At 36.8% G+C, this 15,822-nt stretch overlaps 1 protein-coding gene across 1 annotated transcript in view; it reads right to left on the bottom strand.

The window, feature by feature from the left end:
* Positions 1 to 3,609: 3,609 nt before the first annotated feature.
* HCRTR2 (hypocretin receptor 2) overlaps positions 3,610 to 15,822 on the bottom strand; it is a 109,280-nt gene continuing 97,067 nt past the window's right edge. Inside the window, exons 5-8 of the mRNA XM_032340292.1 lie at positions 12,899 to 13,119; positions 9,942 to 10,063; positions 7,614 to 7,839; positions 3,610 to 5,321 (exon numbers count right to left, since the gene is read on the bottom strand). Coding sequence (XP_032196183.1) covers positions 5,267 to 5,321; positions 7,614 to 7,839; positions 9,942 to 10,063; positions 12,899 to 13,119 — 624 coding nt within the window. The 3' untranslated portion in view covers positions 3,610 to 5,266. The remainder of the gene's footprint in view (positions 5,322 to 7,613; positions 7,840 to 9,941; positions 10,064 to 12,898; positions 13,120 to 15,822) is intronic.

Raw genomic sequence — 15,822 nt, 5'->3', positions numbered from 1 at the left:
AAGAAGGTCAATCCAAGATGTGACTGAAAAACTAGGACTAAAATGAAAGGGTAAGGAATCCAGTAGTCCCTTTGGGTTTGAGGGACATTATAGTGAGAACACAAGCGTGAGATTAAAGGATAATAAATTGTTGCCTTAGAATAAATGAATGGGGTTTTGCACTTCAGAGGAGGGTGTGTTGCCATAGGAGATAATAAGACACAAAGTGCAGCCTCTGAACTGCACTAGCATAACTATGAGTGGTTTGGTGAAGAATAGTGGAAGTCAAAGTTTTACACAGTGAGGACAACAAAGGAGTTTAGGGCTGGGTATAAGGTTCATCATCTACATGGATCCCTTGCTGGAGAGTGTGACTTCAATCCAGGAGCTAATGTATGTGAATGAGGGGAGGAGAGAGCAAGAGGCTGACACTGCTGGCAAAAGAGAGAGGTCAATGAGGATAAAGCCCTCAGAAGGGCCAGGTTTTACTGATGAATGGAAAAAACAGTCATCTGGGCCTAGGATGGGTGACAGGGAGAGTCCCAATTCTATGGTGATTGGAGAATGGGAATTAGTGTTCTCAATGTATGGTTTAATTTTGTTTAAAAAAAAAAAAAAGACGGTCTAAGCTCTGTAGATTCTGAGAATATAGGGCATTTTGTTCTAGTGAAAAAGTGGTTTCATAGAGCACTGTGGAAAAAAAAAAGTGGTTTCACAGAGCACTTATTTTTTGGGAAAAAATAAGGCAAAAAGATGAGTTGGAGAAAGAATTTCCATGTGATTTTTAGTAATCCAGTAAATCGAAAGGTTATTTATCAAGTAACTTCTGTATGCCAGGCATCATTCTAGGACCCAGGAATATAGCAGTGAACAACACAGAGAAGGTCAGTGGCATCAAGAATCTTGGATTCTTATGATTATTTATATAGAATTTTGGAGCAGAGAGGCAGTTTATAGACTTCTTTTCTTCACTTGTCCCAAATTATTATAGCCATCTGAATACCAGTCTAATAAACAGAGAAAGAAAAAGAAAGCTAAAAAGAAAGAAAGAAAGAAAGAGAAAAAGAAAGATGAAGGAAGGAAGGAAGGAGAAGAAAGAAAAATGAAAAGAAAAGATAAAAGAGAGAAAGGAAGGGAATGAGGGAGGAAGGAAGGAAGAAAGAAATGGTTTTGTTTTTAGAGAAAAATCGGTCTAGAACAGCAGAAATGTGAAACCTAGATCTTTGTGTAGGAGAGGAAAACTAGCCACCAAACTAAAAGATATAACTGAAGAGAGGACTTAACCAAGGAAAGAAGGGACAACTTTAAAATTCTGGGGTGTGACATTAGCACACATTGGGGAATTTTCTCAGACTAAATAATATCTATCTCAGGTTTTTTAAAGATTTGTTTATTTATTTTAGAATGAAGGAGAGAGAACGTGAGGGGAGGGAGGAGACAAAGGAGGAGAGAATCCTCAAGCAGACTCCCTGTGGAGTGAGAAGTCCCATGCAGTGCTGAATCTCAGGTCCCTGCGATCACGACCTGAGCCCAAATCAAGAGGAGGCAAACCATGAGACTGTGGACTCTGAGAAACAAACTGCAGGTTTTGGAGGGGAAGGGGGTGAGGGGTTGGGTGAACCTGGTGGTGGGTATTAAGGAGGGCACCTATTGCATGGAGCACAGGGTGTGGTGCATAAAACAATGAATCTTGGAACACTGAAAAAATTAAAAAAAAAAAAAAAAGAGCTGGCCTCTTAACCAACTGCTCCAACCAGGCACCCCATCTCAATTTTATATATATGTTAGACATACACACACACACGTGTATATGTGTTGGTAATAGTCTAAAATGACAATTTTTCCCATTCCTTAGTGAATATTCTGCATGGTTAGACATGGCTTTGTAAACGAGTTCTCCCCTTCATCTACCTGTACCATATAAAGAGAAGTCTTCAATCCGTGTCCCTGTGAAAGAGAAGGTCATTTCCTTCTGGACATGATCTTTTATCACACTTGCAACAAATTAAACTTCATGTTGTCATATACTAGTAAGGATTTCCCAGTCCCACAAACATTTTGTTTGTACCCTTCTCTCTTTGGAAACTATCAGCCTAACTCAAACAGTGTGAAATTAATTAGAAATTGATTACATAATCAACAATAGATTTTTTTTTTTAACTGAGTATTATATTTCTGCCATCACATAGGGGCTGGACTTACAAAAAGTGATGGATGGAATAGATGTTCTCTTTCCAAATATGACCCAAGTAACCACCTCCTTAGACCTTAAATCCCTAGTGACCTGCCATGCCCTTGGCCTAAGAGTCTCAAAGTTGGGATCCCTTCCAAGTTGAGACACCAAGCTTAGCTAGGGCTTGGATTGGGAGCTGACACAGATCCAAAATGCCACTGATAAACATAGATATTCTGGAAAGAAAAAAATAGCTTATGTTGGGGAGGGCTTAGAATTATTATTTTTGGATATAAAACTGCAAATTTTTTTCCGTTTTCCTTGGGCTTTGCTTCATTTGTTCTCAAATTAACCAATTGCCGTGGTCCACCTCTAGAGATAACAAGAACCCGAGGCACTGAATCACCCCTATTGTCTGGGGCTAGTCTGGAAGAAGGTCAGGGAACTCTGTAGGGTAAGGAGGGCTGTTAGGGGGAGGTCTGCTCATGCTTAGCTTGGGACTACAGCTGGAGGAAGTAGGGAAAGCAGCACAAGGACAAAGAAGTGCTTCCAGAAACTTTCCTCATTATCACTTCCCATTCATGGCCACTGGTCTTGATGAAAGCATGGATGAGTTACCTCTCTTTGGGGCTAACTCCGGGAGCAGAAGCAGCCAAGTCCCTAGTCTACGATGATAGATTTCTCAAAGCAAAACACCTTCAGCCATGAAATAGCCAGTCTTGGGATTTTACTCTGAGAGTTTCTACTCCATCTTTAGAAACCATCCCATAATCAAATCACATTTCTCTAGATGGAATCAACTATTTACCTGTCCAGTTATTTGGCTCCCTTTTTGATACAAGTTAGAATAAACAGTGGTGAATAAAGCAGACTTTTAAAGAAAAATCCTTGACATTTGATTCTGTCATTTATCAGAATCATTTGAAAAGCAGAAAATATACATTTTAGAATTTATCACTAACTAAAAAGAGCCCTAAAAGTTTTACATGCAATGACCAAGAAAAATTTGCATAATTATGGAAATGCCATACTTATTAGTCTAATAATAAATGGAAAATCACAAGGTCACTGTTTTCTTTAAATCCGAATAAGATACAATCTCTTGACTCTGATAAAAATTCCAAAATTTAATGATACATGTCAGTGTCTTACCATATTTTTAATGAAATATTTCTTGTTAATCTTAACCATCCTTAGTTTAGTACCTGCTCTTAAAAACACATTAAAAACCTTTTACATCATGATTATCCTTGGTTATATAAACTTATTGGGAAAAATATTTTGATCATTAAGTACTGCACCAGAGGGCTTAATTTAATCCTTAACTGCAGAGATCTGACACTAGTTATGACTGAATATCCAATGTCTCAAATCAACAACTGCGAGATTTTTCATACAATAGAGAGGGCAGTATGAATGAGATTATAGAATTCTCAGTATGGTTTTTACTGAAAAGGTACATAACGAGCATCCTTCATAGTCGGTGTGTAGTCCCATTGGATTTTATAAGAAATTTCTTCATGAACACACAGGAAATCAGGCGCAAAGAACTGAAATGTATAAAATAACTGTTAAACAAGTGACATAATATTACACACATGGGATACAACAATTATAGAAATACATTTCAGAAAAAACTTAAAAGATATTTGAACCCCAGACAGTATAAAGCAAATTTAAGAGAATAAAAATACGTGGCAAATGAGAGGGAGTTTTTTGTTCCCTCTTTAATTGCAGCAGTATTCTAGAAAACAATCCTCTTTGAATTTGGGGAGATAACAGTGTTTTCCATGCCTTTGCTCTTCATTTTCTGAGGTACATAAAATAGTAGAATAGACTTAAATTGACAATATTTTTGTTTACATATTATCTCTAAAAAATCAGTATTTTGCTTCATGCCATTTGAAAACCAATTGTACATAACCTAATGGAATTTACTTTTTTTTTTTTTTTGTAACTTGTAGAGAGTAGAAAAGTTGTCTGTTGTAAAATTAATTGGGATTGAAAAACTTTCTAAGTTGTAATGACTAACCAGATTTTTTTTTTGCAATATAGTTGATTACTATTCTGATTTATATCAAGCATGAGAGATTCTATTATTATTATACTGGCATTAAAATAGTAATAGCCCTCCTCAAAATTTGTGTCCATAAGCATGTTTGGGTATTTGTCATTCTGATATTTTAGGTTTATGTATATTCAGACCACATTTTACAAGCATATTTACCTCTGTCTTTAATAAAACAATTCACACTGGGAGTGAAATTCAGTATCACTGCCTAACACTTTTGCAATTAATTCATCAATGATTTGTAACAGTTATTTGATATCAAGGAAATGATCCAAGCCTTGGAACATTTAAGTCATTTTCCTCAAAAACTAGGAGTCATCTTTTGCCAAGAATGAATGAATTAGAATATCAAAGTGTTCATGGGTTTAGAGAAATTCAGAAATAATGAAGTTCAAATGGATTCTCTATTCAAAAAAATGATCTCATCCTTATTGATAACAAAATTTCAGTAACGCTAGTGACATTTTACATTAAATCTTTAAAATATAGCAAAACAGACAGATGCATATTCTATGTTGAGAATAAAACAGTTGCAACACATTCTTTTCATAAGAAGTCTCTCATTTGTGTTATTAACACATAATGAGGTGAGAAGTTGACGCTTTGCTCCATAAGATTGGCAGGCTTTGGAGACAACTCTTTCTTTACCACTTGTCCTAGGAAGGTAACCATACTCTATCCAGACCTCTCAGAAGGGCTCCAGAATTCACATGTTGAAAGCAATGCATACAGTCTGCTATTCCATCAACACGGTTTCTTGCAAGTTCTGGTGTGTATTTGTTTTCCTTCCAGGCAATGATCATTCTTAGAAACTATCTGCTCCCACAAGACTTAGCTTTTAGTCAGTGTAAGTAAAACTGGAGTTTTAAAAGTTTTAGTTAGAAACTCAAGTCATCCAGGTATCCGTAAAAGTACACAAGTGCTTTAAAACCAGTCTTCTCTCACACTGTGCTGTTCATGCAGAACAATTGGTTCATAAACCACTATCTCTTTGAATAGGATGATACTGAGTGATGTTCCACATTCATACTCAGGCTCTTCTTTCAGACCTCCAACCAAGTTGACAGGAGTGATGACAATGGTCCCTGTGGCAGATACCTGTGCAGTAAAATACTTAATTTTGCGTGGGCTAATTAGCAGGTGCCAGGTGGTTATTTGGAGCAGGGGTTCTCAAATTTCCAGATGTTTTGGGAAAACCTGTAGGGTTTGTTAAGACACAGAGTCCTGAGTGCCACCCCCAAAGTTTCTGATTCAGCAGATCTGAGATTGCATGTCTAGTAATCTCTTAGGTGAGGCTGATGCTGATGGTTCAGAAAATGCATTTTGAGAATCTATCATTTAGAGCAAAGGCATCTTGACTTCTGAGTCTGTTCTTAACAGGCAGTCATACAATGACTGCCTCTCTGAGCCTCTTTCTCTTTCTCTCTGTCCTTCAATCTCTCTCCTTAAATGATAAAGAACTAGACTATATTACAGTCTATAATTCAGCTCTTTTTCTCTGATACTACTTAGGCATTGAGGCATATTATCAGTATTAGTTAAGGGATCCTCAAACTGTTTAAGATGTTAGCTCCCCTCACATTCTGAATATTACAACACTCCTCTCATGCAGCATTAACAAGAAAGTTCTCAAATGTACAGGGGAAAGGAGGGGAGAGTTATAACACTTTGCTTTTGTCATTATCTTTCTGATAATTAGCAAGATAATTTCAATAAACCTTGTCTGTGAGGGTTGTTTTTTGCTTTGAGTAGGAAAAAAGCACAAGGTAGCCCCCAATTTTAAAACAAGAAAATGACTTGTGGACAATTTGCTTGTGTTTTCTTTTGGAAAGTGATGGGTTGGAAAATAGCAGGCAATGAATGAGATAATTTTTAGGGTCTGTAAAAATCTTCCTTAAATGTTATGCTCCACATTTTTTGTTTCGATAAAAATAAGGACACCTGTCGCTGTCATGCGAGAAGAAGAGCAACTTTCATGAACATCTCTTATTTTCAATTCAGTTTTCAAGTGAATATTTGAATTAGAAGCATTTGGAGGAGGGAACAAGGTAGAAATACTGAGTGCTTTGGATCACAGCTCTCACACTTGTACAAAGTACGCCAAGTGGCTAGTCCTTTGTATGTGAGTCAGGAGCCAGCATTTCCCTCCTAACCACCTGCAGGCCTGCAAGGAATTTGCTGACATCAACCATGTCACTGTAATGAATCAGAAACAAAAAAGGACAACTTTCCTGCTCACTTCCCTTGTTGGTTGCTTCACTGCTTCACCCACGTTTGAATCTGCCCCCCCAGAATGCTTTGCTGTCCTGTAAACTCTATCAACATGTGTCCCTCAGTAACTGAGAGCTCTTGTGAAGGCACGTGTACATCCGTCCCTACCTCATTCTCCAGCACCTAGCACAGTGGGTGCTTGTATTTGATTAATGTTTATGAAGTTCAAATAAATGCAAATATTTATCATCACATCTCCATGACAGTAGTAACTGTCCCCATATGTAACGTAGTAGTCCACAACTCCTTTTCTTTGTAAATTGCATTCTTAATTTAATCCAGCAAGGCCAACTGTGACATTTTTATGGGTTCTACCCATAAAAGAATTCTACCATATTCTCAAATATCGAAGTCTTTTCTTAGAGATGGAGATTGTTAGTATTTGTAGTTACTCCAAAATTGTTATGTTAATACAGTCTTACTGGCCATATGTTGAGATGAGAAATGTGAGCAACGGTAAGGTTACAAACCTGAGAAAATTGTGTAAATGGGTGATCAAATGAATGGAAATTAAAGTTTAATAGTAAATATTTTTGAATAGTTTTGAAAGATAGCTTTTGATTATCTAATATAATATGCTATTTTATATATAAATATTCTCTCAGATGTCACATCATAATGACAGTCTTTTGTAATTTTTTTTAAACTATGAAATCAGCTAACATGTCTGTTGCTAATTCAGAGTTAGTAATTGCTACTTCTTTTAAAAGAAAATAATTGGATTACTCTTGGTAATTTTTTGCAACCAAGCTGAAAGTGAGAGAGTAAAATAAAAATTAGAATTAAAAATATGCAAACATTTAATTGACACAAATTATAATACATAAAGCTAAAAGTGAATAGCCTAAAATTCAGTTGAAAGTCAAACTTCTAACATGTTTAAATCAAAAGTTGAGAAATTATTTTAAACTGACTTTTCTTTTTATTTCCATAGAGTAATAGATTAAAAAGAGAAAGAAGGAAAGAAAAAGAGAAAGAAAGAAAGGAAATTGTTTTAAAAATTTCCACAAAGTAATTTTAGCTTCAAATCATTAGGATAGTAAAGTTTGTGTGTACAGAGATTTTTAAAAAAAGAATAGTTTTACCCAGATATCCCTGTCCTATGAATGAAAATTCTACCAGCTTTGAAGTGGCCCTGCTCCGTTGGCTGCTGGGAGTGTGCTTATGCTGGTGAGTACAACTTGCTCTGAGAGTTTTGATATGTTGTCAAAGTTGCTGATCTGGGTGGTCAGAGACTTCCGGCTCTCTGTGCTCGTTCGGCCCCGGGTGAGCCGGTCCTCCTGGCGATGATGAACTCCAAGGCAGCAGCAAGAAAACGCAGCTTTAAATTCCTCTCGAAACTTTCCTGGCAAACCAGGGAGAATGAAAGGAAAAAGAATTACACATAAGTAGGGTTCAACAAATCATGAATAGGATATAACCCAGTAGCTCCCTTGAGCCAAACCAACAATGAGGTACAATATTTTGCAAAAATGGGGAAATCGGAAGAGGAAATTGGGTTACTGGAAGTTTGGTAGACTCTTGACACAATAAGGTATTTCCATAAAATAATGTAACTGATTTTCATGTGTGATGTTTGGAGTTGGTTTCTTTTCTTTAGAGTCAAACCTTCTTCATTTGCGATTGTGGGTTTTTACAGATAGCTGTAAAGAAAGTGATCATTAGTAGGATGTCCAGAGATATTTAATAATTTCAAAAATGATGAAACCTGTGTTGTATATGGCCACGACAGTGCAGAAATTACCCCTGCACTGGACTCTGAAGAAACTGGTCTACTGACACACTCAGTTCAACAAAGAATCTAGAAAAAAAAAAATCTTAACATATATAGAAAATTTCTTAAAGTTTCATAATCTGCATGAGGCAGAACAAAACAAAACAGAAGAAAAAAATTACCTACTTTAGAAGTTATTTCTTGCCTTTAAATCACTGACATGAAATTGGAGAAGTATGAAAATGAAACAGTCACCTTTTTAAGGATAAATGAACCGGATGGGGAATCATCATTTCTCTTTTCTGAGCTTCTATCACCAAAGCAGGTGATTGAGTAATTACACATGAGAAGTGAATGTTCAAGGGACTTGGACAATTGCAGGCACATCCCAGGTCTCCACAGGTTCCAGCCACCTTCCCTGCCTTAACCCACCCCACAAGTGCACTTTAACTTGTGGCCTTGACTCCAAACACTTCTTCCTGTAACTTTCTAGGAAGTTTGATCTGCTTAGTGCAAGGCTCAGGGCTTTAGTCATCTCTAATCCCAAGGCAACAGCTTCTTCATTGCTTCCAAAGCCACAGTTCCACATGGTCCCTTGACCCCTCAAACCTAGCACATGAGCAGTGAGTTGTCTCTGGTTATCTCTGATCTAATGCCGTCTTTATTCTGGAGACAGGTGCTGGCTGTGGCAGGGGAAGGCAAGAAAAAGGGCAATTCAATACAAAACAAACCCCACATTTATATCACCTGAGTCTCTGAAAGGTGAAATAAAGCAGGTTTTTACATATTTATATATAGGGTATATATGCCATGATTGAGGAAAAAACAATGAAAATTGTTTAAAAAAATCTAATTAACTGGTCATTTGTCTTCTTCTTCTCCTTCTTCTTCCTTTTTAAAAAATAACCCATATAACCTACAAGGCCAAAGATGAAGATGAATTTAGCAATTCACAGTAGAATGAATTGCTAAAATTATCATATATTTGGAGATAGCAATGAAACAGAAAGAGCCAACTGGTTAGAGAAGACGACAGTGTACAGATGTAGCTAATTAAAACACAATTCTAAAGGTCAGTCAGGCAAAATGTTTGTAAATAAAACAACTAGTTAAATGATTTTTACAATTACATTGGTTTCATACACCGAGAAAGATTAAATCAGTTACAGATGTGTGTCTGTGTGTGTCATTTAGCTTGTATGTTATTTAGAAGTCAAGTCATTTTTTGTGGTCAGTGAGAAATCTTGAGATAACCCCAAGAGATGTTACTCACAAGAGAAATGTAAATGTAGAAAAATACCCAAAAGTGGAAGGGTTCCAATTCAATCTCAGTGAGGCAATCTCAGTGTTGGCAAAGGAAATAATATAGCAAGTCTGTACTACTTTCAGATAAAATTATTTTACAGGTTGGTAAATCATAAATTTAATGTATGGCAAACAGGGTTCTGTGTTCTTCAATTCTCACAATTTTCACTTTCCTCCTACTCAACATTTCTTTTAAATTTGGTGGGAAAATGCCTTAGATGATTTTCTCTGATGAGTCAGGTAACATGTGCTCCCTCTCATAAGGGCAAAACCTCAAGTCAAATTAGATCGGGGCGGCGGGGGGGAATCTCATTGTAGAGCAATTAAGCTCTTCACACATTTCAAGAGTGTTCAAAACCTTCTGGTCATTGATTCCTCATCCTTGGTAAGGATTGTGGCTTACATGGAAGGAACAGTTGAAAACTCACCACTGAGAAAATTATAAATAATTGGGTTCGCAGCACTATTGGCATATACAAGCCAGTGTGAAAATGTAAACCAGGCATATACAGTCTCTCTGTCTTCTGTGTGGGTAAACATCCCAAATACTCTGTAGGAAAAACAAAACAAAACAAAAAGCAATCACTGGAAATCCAGTGTGATTTTGAAAAGTACATTTCAAATAATGAAATTCCTGGGTGAATGCAGCCCTTGATGGAAGCTGCCTAATTAACTCCTGTCCTCCTCTGCAACAGGCACTGGTTTATGGTGCCATATTGGGTTTAGAAAAATGTTGGTACCTGAACAAAATCTCCATGGCACAATTAGCAAGTCAAAGGCAAAATCAAGCAGGAATGATCTCTTTCCTTTAAACAACAAATGCAATACTATTTCTGGTGAGTAAGAGAACAGAAGTCAAATATGTATCTATGTCCCTTCTTTTGTTTCGTTTCTAAATACAACTGAACAATGTTTGTTACTACTCCATTTTGTGTGTCATTTAAAAGGCCTCCTAAACTGCAGTCTTTGAGTCTTTCTTCCTACCTGCCTTTGTGCACTGATCAAAGTATCACATTTTTTTTTTCAACTACCATTTTCCCAGCCTTCTTGAAATTTGAATTCTGGGACTTCATTACAGTCAGAGGGAAACTAGTTTTCTGTAGGCAAAATTCTGGTAACTTCTTAAAATACACGAGTTTTAGTATTTTTATTATTTTAAACTCTGAAAAATATTTCATTATTTTACCCTTAAACATCATTTTTAAGATGTGTTCCATGCTCAGAAATATCTCATCTTTCAAATTCAATCCACTAGCCAATATCAGGTAGCTGGTAACTAACTACTCAATAAATTTTACAGGCTGAAGATGATAACACATTTCCTGCACGATCCTGCACCATTGATTGTGTAATTTGATTACATGACGGTGCCCATGATAGAAATGCATTTCTGGAATGAAGTGATCCTCTGTGGAGAACTGGAGTTTTACAAAAATATGATATGGAGTGGACTAACCTGGACAAATAGAATTAATGGTATGTTCTGACCGTCTAGCATAATATATCTTTGAAATCCTAGACAAACCAGAATTGCTTTAAAGAAGCTGGTTTTAACTAGTCAGGCAAAAAATTGTTTTAATGGAGAGTTTAGGGATGTCTAAAGGAAATACAAGCATAACCTACAAGGGCAAACACAGAGGTAAGAATTTGAAGAAAAGGAGTGTTTTTCTCAAGTCTTGTGGAAAAGAGCAGAATGCTTAAAAAATTGAAAATATTTTAATGTAGACTTTCTTCCTAGCCATTTATTTTCATTGGAAAGGGAGGACTTTAACTTAAAAAGAAGAGAACTATTACAGACAAGTAGATATTTGGAACTAGGTAAGAACCCATTAAGTGGCGAGATGCAGGGAATCCCAATGAGCAACCCAGAGAGAAGTAAATCTGACTTTTGTTGAATTTAGACTGAGTACCATAAAAGTACAAAGAGTTAAAAAAAAAAAAAGGAGAAAATCATTCAGTATCATAGCATGTTTAAAAGGTTCTTAAGAACAGAAAACAACATCTAGCCCAAGAACAGAATAAATTCGTATGGGATTTCTGTAATCAAGAAAAATAAGACTGAAATTACGAAGAGCTATGGAGGGCAAAGTAGCTTACAGTTTCTTGTGAGCCAGTACCTATCTCAAGGCCCCATGCTGCTGAAAATCTCATGCCTTTTAGACTGCATCTGTACTAAACAATACTACTAAACAAAAGTTCATTTTCCATTGGAAGACTTATTTAGCAATCAGAAACAAGGGCCAAGAAGAATGAGAAATCTTTGCAGCTGGTTATACCACCTTTAGTGTGTAACTCTGGCCAAAGCTGCTGCTCTCCAGAGTCTCCAGCTGTGAGGAATATGATATTGACTCTGAATCAGGGAAAAGTGAGAGGAGCAATCCTAATTTAAGTTTGAAGCCTATTATAAACAAAATTACTATTACCTTGGGGCCTGTCTGTTTGCAACAGTTATGGTAATTCCCAATAAAGTTGGCTGGCTGTGAAGTTCATGTATACCACAGCCCCTGCATTGGCTGTTCCTGTCAGTCCATTGTTTTAACTTAACACTGTATCTGCAGCCTAACAAATAACACATTTTCTCTCACTGAAAAGGTACATGCTAATTTTTATTAATAGTCATCCTGAGCTCTTGATTCAGTGACTTGAGGAAATGGCTTTGTTCTATTTAAAGATTCAAAACGAAGTATGAGCCCTGATTCCATTTGTGTGTGCGTGCCTGTGTGTGCACTCACAAATGCTCTTTTTTCCCCCTTCCCCTATACATTTATTTTCCTTCTGAAAAAAATACCCTTTTAAATATAATTAGTATAATTAATATACTAATTAGTATAACTAGAATGCTAAAAAAAAGATCTCTTTTTTTTATTTTTTAGATAGAATTGTGTCATAATTCCCTATGTATGAGAACAAAGCTTTAGAAAACCCCATTTGTTCTGATCAAAACAGAACTTCAAGCTGTAAATGAGGTTTTTTTTCATTTGTTTTGTTTTGCTTTTGGCTTCTGGGGTTTTTGTTTATTTATTTATTTATTTATTTATTTATTTATTTTTGCATTAGAACTTTTTCTCCATCTAAGACTCAGCAATTAGCTTGAAGTCATCAGGGGAACATCTGTTTTGTGTCTGCCATTCAACAGAGAACTTCCACGGACAAGAGTATGTAGGGTCTGCGCACTCTAAAAGGCTGTCTCAGTTACCTGTTAGGAACAACAACACAATGAGTTATCTGGCCTGACACTATCTAGGCAAAGGGTTTAGATTTTTCTCTGGCTTAAGAAGGGAAAAAAACAAAAAGAATAAAAAATTTTTAAAAAAAGACAAAAAACTTCTTCACTAAGAACCAATAAATGACAGCCACTTTATTTTCAAATAATAGATGAACTTACCTCTTGAGCACGTTGAGGATGCTAATTGGTAGATAGCAAATTGCAAACACCAAAAGCACAACCATTAGCATCCGGGCTGTTTTCCGTCTGGCTCGGATCTGCTTTATTTCAGCAGCCACAGCACTAATCCTGGACTTGGTCTGCTGTCCTGGCCCTCGAGGCTGTGAAGCAGGCTGCAGGGGCTTCCACTTTCTCTGAACTACAGATGATGTTCCAGGGATCTAAAGGGAGCAGAGATCTTTATTGCCACCTGACTCAGGGAAGTTCCACTTCGGAGAAGCAGCTAGAAGATACAGGAAGGAGAGTGTTCTGAACGCCTGTGGCCTGGGGAGGCTTGAGAGCCTGTTTCCCCAAGAATGTCTGCTGAGTGGAGTATGTTCTAGAGTAATACAGTTGAGTACTGAAAAGGAGTTTGCGGGGGAAGGAAGTTGAAATCCCATTTTTGTCAAGGTCTAAAGAGAGCTGCAAATGAAAAAGATATCTCTTTATAAAGAGAAGTTGTACATCCAGACAATGGAATATTATTCAGTGTCAAAGAGAGAAATGAGATATGAAGCCAGGAATAACAGTTAACTTAAATGCATATTATTCATTAAAAAAAGCCAAAAGAGAAGACTACATACCATAAAGTCTACAATAATATGACATCTTAGAAAAGGTAAAATCAGAGAGATAGTAAAAAGGTCAATGATTGCCTGGAGGTAGTGGGGGTGTGTGTTGGGAGGCTAATGGGCAAAGTACAGAGGATTCTTGGGGCAGTGAAAATACTCTGTATGATGCTATAGTGATGGATACATGTCATCATACATTATATGATACATTTGGAAACATTGTCTAAATCCATAGAATGTACATTAAGAGTGAACCCTTAGGTTAACTATAGACTTTGGATGGTTCTGTGTCCATGTAGGTTCATCGCTTGTAACAAATGTATCAGTCTGGTGAGGCATATGGATAATGGGGCTGTACTTCATAAGTGGAGGTAGGAGACATTTGGGAAACCTCTGTATCTTCCGCTCCATTTTGCTGTGAACTTAAAACTGCTCCTAACAACAAAACAAAACAAGCAAACTAACAACAAAAGCCAGCTCTTACTTAAAAGGAGAGAGAAATAAAGCTGGCAAAGAAGAGCTGTAACAGGACAACCACCGTATAATCTGATTAGGAATTCTGGTTCAGCTCAGATACCTCACCTTAGAGAGGGGAAACGTTAACAGGTAATTGCGAAAGTAACCTGAAAAGATTTTTTTCATGCATCAATACTGCCATCTGCTGCCAGAGGGACAGATAGGACTTCGCTACCTAGCGCTTTTTATTAGATTCTGTTTCTCAGGTTTGGTCAAGTGGAAACCTTGAGTGAAGCAAATAAAAAAATAAATAAAATATTCTCTGATCCTTGCTAATTATTGTTATGAAAATTGCTTGAAACTCATTTTGTGTTCCAGTCTGGCTTTTTAAAATGCATACAAACAGGGGTGCCGGGTGTGGCTCCATCAGTTAAGCCTCTGCCTTCAGCTCAGGTCCTGATCTGAGTCCTGGGATCCAGCCCCCCAGCCCCTTAGGCTTACTCAGTGGGGAGTCTGCTTCTCCTTCTCCCCTTACTCCTCCCCCCACTGGAGCTCACACTCACTCTTTCTCTTTCTCTCAAATAAATATAATCTTTAAAATAAACTTAAAAAAATAAAATGCATACAAACACAGTGAGAATCCCTTGTGGTCTTACATTAACATTTCATATGGCTGGAATTTGTAACAACAGTTAAACAACTTGTACTTCTCCATTTCTTTTCAAAGTTATTTGATAATAGCAGGGAGTCCTTCCAAGTGTAATATTTTCTTAATTATAAGCTCATGAAGATTGATAGAGTTTAGTGAGCAAAACAATAAAATTCAGCATGCATAATTTTTTAAGAGGAAAATGTGCCAACAAGCACACCATAGCCTTGTGTTGGTTCTAACTAAGACTCCGTGGTCCTCTTTGTTGAGACTATTCAGCTGTTGCTTTTATCTCCGTGCTGCTGGCCAGGACAGACCCATGTGTTCCTGTGCTCTCTCAGAACACATGTTGGAGGGACTCTGCTGCTTTATACATCACAAGATCCAGGTGTGTTAGATAATCTTTGCAAGCAGAATTTTACTTTGATTTCTACACATATTAATATGGAGCCTCTTTTAACCATAACTATTCTCTCTCAAAAAGAAACAAATGAAGTTGATGAAAACCTGCCCTTACGTAGAAAAACATGTGACAAATTATCTCTCTTCTGGCTATTTGTGTTCTTTTATGTAGACTGACTTTTTCACGTAGTGATGGTCCTCTACGTTTTTCTTCTCTGTGTTAGTGGTTGGGGGCTGAGGGGGTACAGAGAATGCTTTCTCCTCTGTGAGTCTCTTTTTAAATAGTCATTTTTAAAATAATTGAGGAGAAACTGCAATGGATGCTAGAAAGTTCCAGAAAAACTGTAGCATGAGTAACCCTATAAATGTCTGCTAAATGATCTTGAACTGTTTTCTAAATGATCTCTGAGAGATCATTTAAACTTTAGAAATTCTCTTATTCAGTGCTCCCCTGAAGGAACGAAATAATATCCTGCATCTAATTACTTCCTCAACCCTCAGAAACAAAGTTCCCATAAAGAGAAACTGCCACAGAAAGCATGCAACCAGAATTAAACACAAACAAATAAAACTAGTGATAACGTCCTCTTTTAGATGATGATCTAAATAAGGATGGAAGATGTTTAATCTGAATTCATCTTGAGGAAACCTACAAATGTCCCCATTGATAAGTTGTCTAGGTCTAGAGAAGGTCAACCTAATGATAACAGAAATCGCTGATAGTAACTGAGCACCAGGAACTCTGCATAATCTTGAGTAATTATTAATGCGTTCCTAAAAGTAGATTATTATAAACCCTATTTATA

The sequence above is a fragment of the Mustela erminea genome, chromosome 4 (genome assembly GCF_009829155.1).
Source record: "Mustela erminea isolate mMusErm1 chromosome 4, mMusErm1.Pri, whole genome shotgun sequence".
Classification (NCBI taxonomy): domain Eukaryota; kingdom Metazoa; phylum Chordata; class Mammalia; order Carnivora; family Mustelidae; genus Mustela; species Mustela erminea.
The sequence above is the reverse complement of the archived record's forward strand: the minus strand, read 5'-3'. Positions and strand labels throughout refer to the sequence as shown.